General features: G+C 48.7%; 1 protein-coding gene across 1 annotated transcript; it reads right to left on the bottom strand.

Annotated features, from left to right (window-relative positions):
• Positions 1-364: 364 nt before the first annotated feature.
• fam163b (family with sequence similarity 163 member B) lies at positions 365-1,193 on the bottom strand (the record flags this gene model as incomplete). Its single annotated transcript, XM_083785022.1, has 2 exons — positions 365-847; positions 1,101-1,193. The coding sequence occupies 2 exons, from the start codon at positions 1,191-1,193 to the stop codon at positions 365-367; spliced, it is 576 nt and encodes a 191-aa protein (XP_083641148.1).
• Positions 1,194-1,927: the final 734 nt, after the last annotated feature.

The raw sequence follows: 1,927 nt of genomic DNA, 5'->3' as shown, positions 1-1,927 counted from the left end.
TACGGTATTATTTACCAAATACGTGTAATACTGGTCCACTTTCTGATGGGAATAACATTATTACATGGGGCAGTACACATAACCAAAAGGTTCTCAATTCCCCATGTGCACCTTAGGCCCAATATGGAGGCAGCAAAGTCCAACGAAATACCTCTTACTTTGTGTGGTTGCATATAGAATCTACCTACACTCACTGTAATCTGGAAATGAACATTGCCTCTCCTCACCATTCAGTGTTCCACGTTAAGGCTTAATTTATACTTTGTCGCATGGCCATGCCATCCAAAATACCTAATTCTTGAGGGACGCCATCGTGCGACGAAGTGCGACAGAGCCCTAACCTACAGCACCGGCCCTCTTGCCTCTAGACATCTGTGCTGACGCTGTGGGTGACCACCTCCCTCATGGTGACGGAGCGGATGAGGTTGAGCTTCTGGTAGAAGCTGGCCATGTCCGTCGGCAGGTCCAGCTCCTGCTGCTGAACAGTCCTGTAGCTGATCCTGCGGCCGCCATTGCACAGTCTCTCCGCCGGGTGCTGCAGGTAGTATGGCAGGGAGTGTCGGGCGCACGAGGGGCAGAAGGTGTGGGACCTCTGCATCCCGTGGTGGACCAGCGGAGGTGGGGGCGGAGGAGGGGAGTAGCCAGCAGGCCCGTTGGCCTCCGTGAGGAAAGTGGGTGGGTAGCTGTCGGATTCGTCGCTGTAGCGCTCAGGCAAGGGGGGCGACGGAGCCATGGGTGGTGGCATGGTGGGAGCCAGTGGCAGGGTGCAGCGGGACGGTGACATGGTGGGGAGTGCTGGTTCCGCCTCCTCCCCCTTCTCAGACTCCTCCCTCTTACAGCAGTAATACTGTTGGTAATGGAAAGGTGGGGGGGGGGGCATAAAGGAAATATGATAAGAGCAAAACTGTGCATTGATTGTTTCAAGGTCAGTCATACTGAAGCTTGCTGATACAATATGAGGGGTATGTCTTTGTGTTTTAGAAGCCGACCTTGACAGTTATCAGGCACATTATTTCATCATCATCAACATTGTCTGATTCCACAGTATTCCCAAATACTGTGTTTGTCTGGAAGAGGTGTAGCCAACAGGTATGACATACCTGCAATCTACATAAGCACAGCACAGCTACAATGGTCAGTAGGATGACTGTAGCCAGAATTCCACCTGCGATAACCACGGTACCGGCTGACATTCGAATGCCTCTCCATCAACAGTCTGCAGAGAGAGAGAGAGAGAGAGACATGAGGAGAGAAGGGATCCGAGAAAGAAGAATAAATCAGGGTGACTTGAAGGAGAGGAAAGATTTGAGGTATTGAGATATTGAGAGATATATTGAGACATATGATTCATGAATGTTATTGAAGTCTGGTGCCTCTTAAAGCACAAACCACATCAAAGGGTCGAGACGGGAAGAGACGGTTTTAGCGTTCGTCCCAGCGGTGTGATATGTCCTGTTGCACATCGACCCAAGTCGACCCAAGTGATTCAACTGGTTCAATTCAATGGCCCCAACCACACCAAATGGTCGCAAGGACTTGCATGGCCACACACACACACACACAAACACACACACACACACACACACACACACACCACCACCACACGCACCAACATCCAGCCACTCTATCCCTGAGCCCCCGTTGGCATCCTACTGGACCTAAATATAATGGGCCTACAATACATTTCAAATTAAAACGCTAACATCAGAATAGCTTAATTGTTGTGATTTCAATGTGCTTAACATTACATTTTGAGAGGCATTAGCCGTCATGAATAGGTCAATATCTCAAAAACTGAAGCAGGTTTTGAGGAATGAAATCCTATCAAGTCAGAGTAGTCCGGCAGCCGACAGGCTTCTTTTGTTTAAAGTGGGAAATTTGGTATATAGTATTTTTTATTGGCCTAAAATATTGTCTATATACACAC

Source organism: Protomyctophum parallelum (genome assembly GCF_964188405.1).
Source record: "Protomyctophum parallelum genome assembly, chromosome: 15".
Classification (NCBI taxonomy): domain Eukaryota; kingdom Metazoa; phylum Chordata; class Actinopteri; order Myctophiformes; family Myctophidae; genus Protomyctophum; species Protomyctophum parallelum.
Note: the sequence above shows the minus strand (reverse complement) of the source record. Positions and strands in the feature narration are given on the sequence as shown.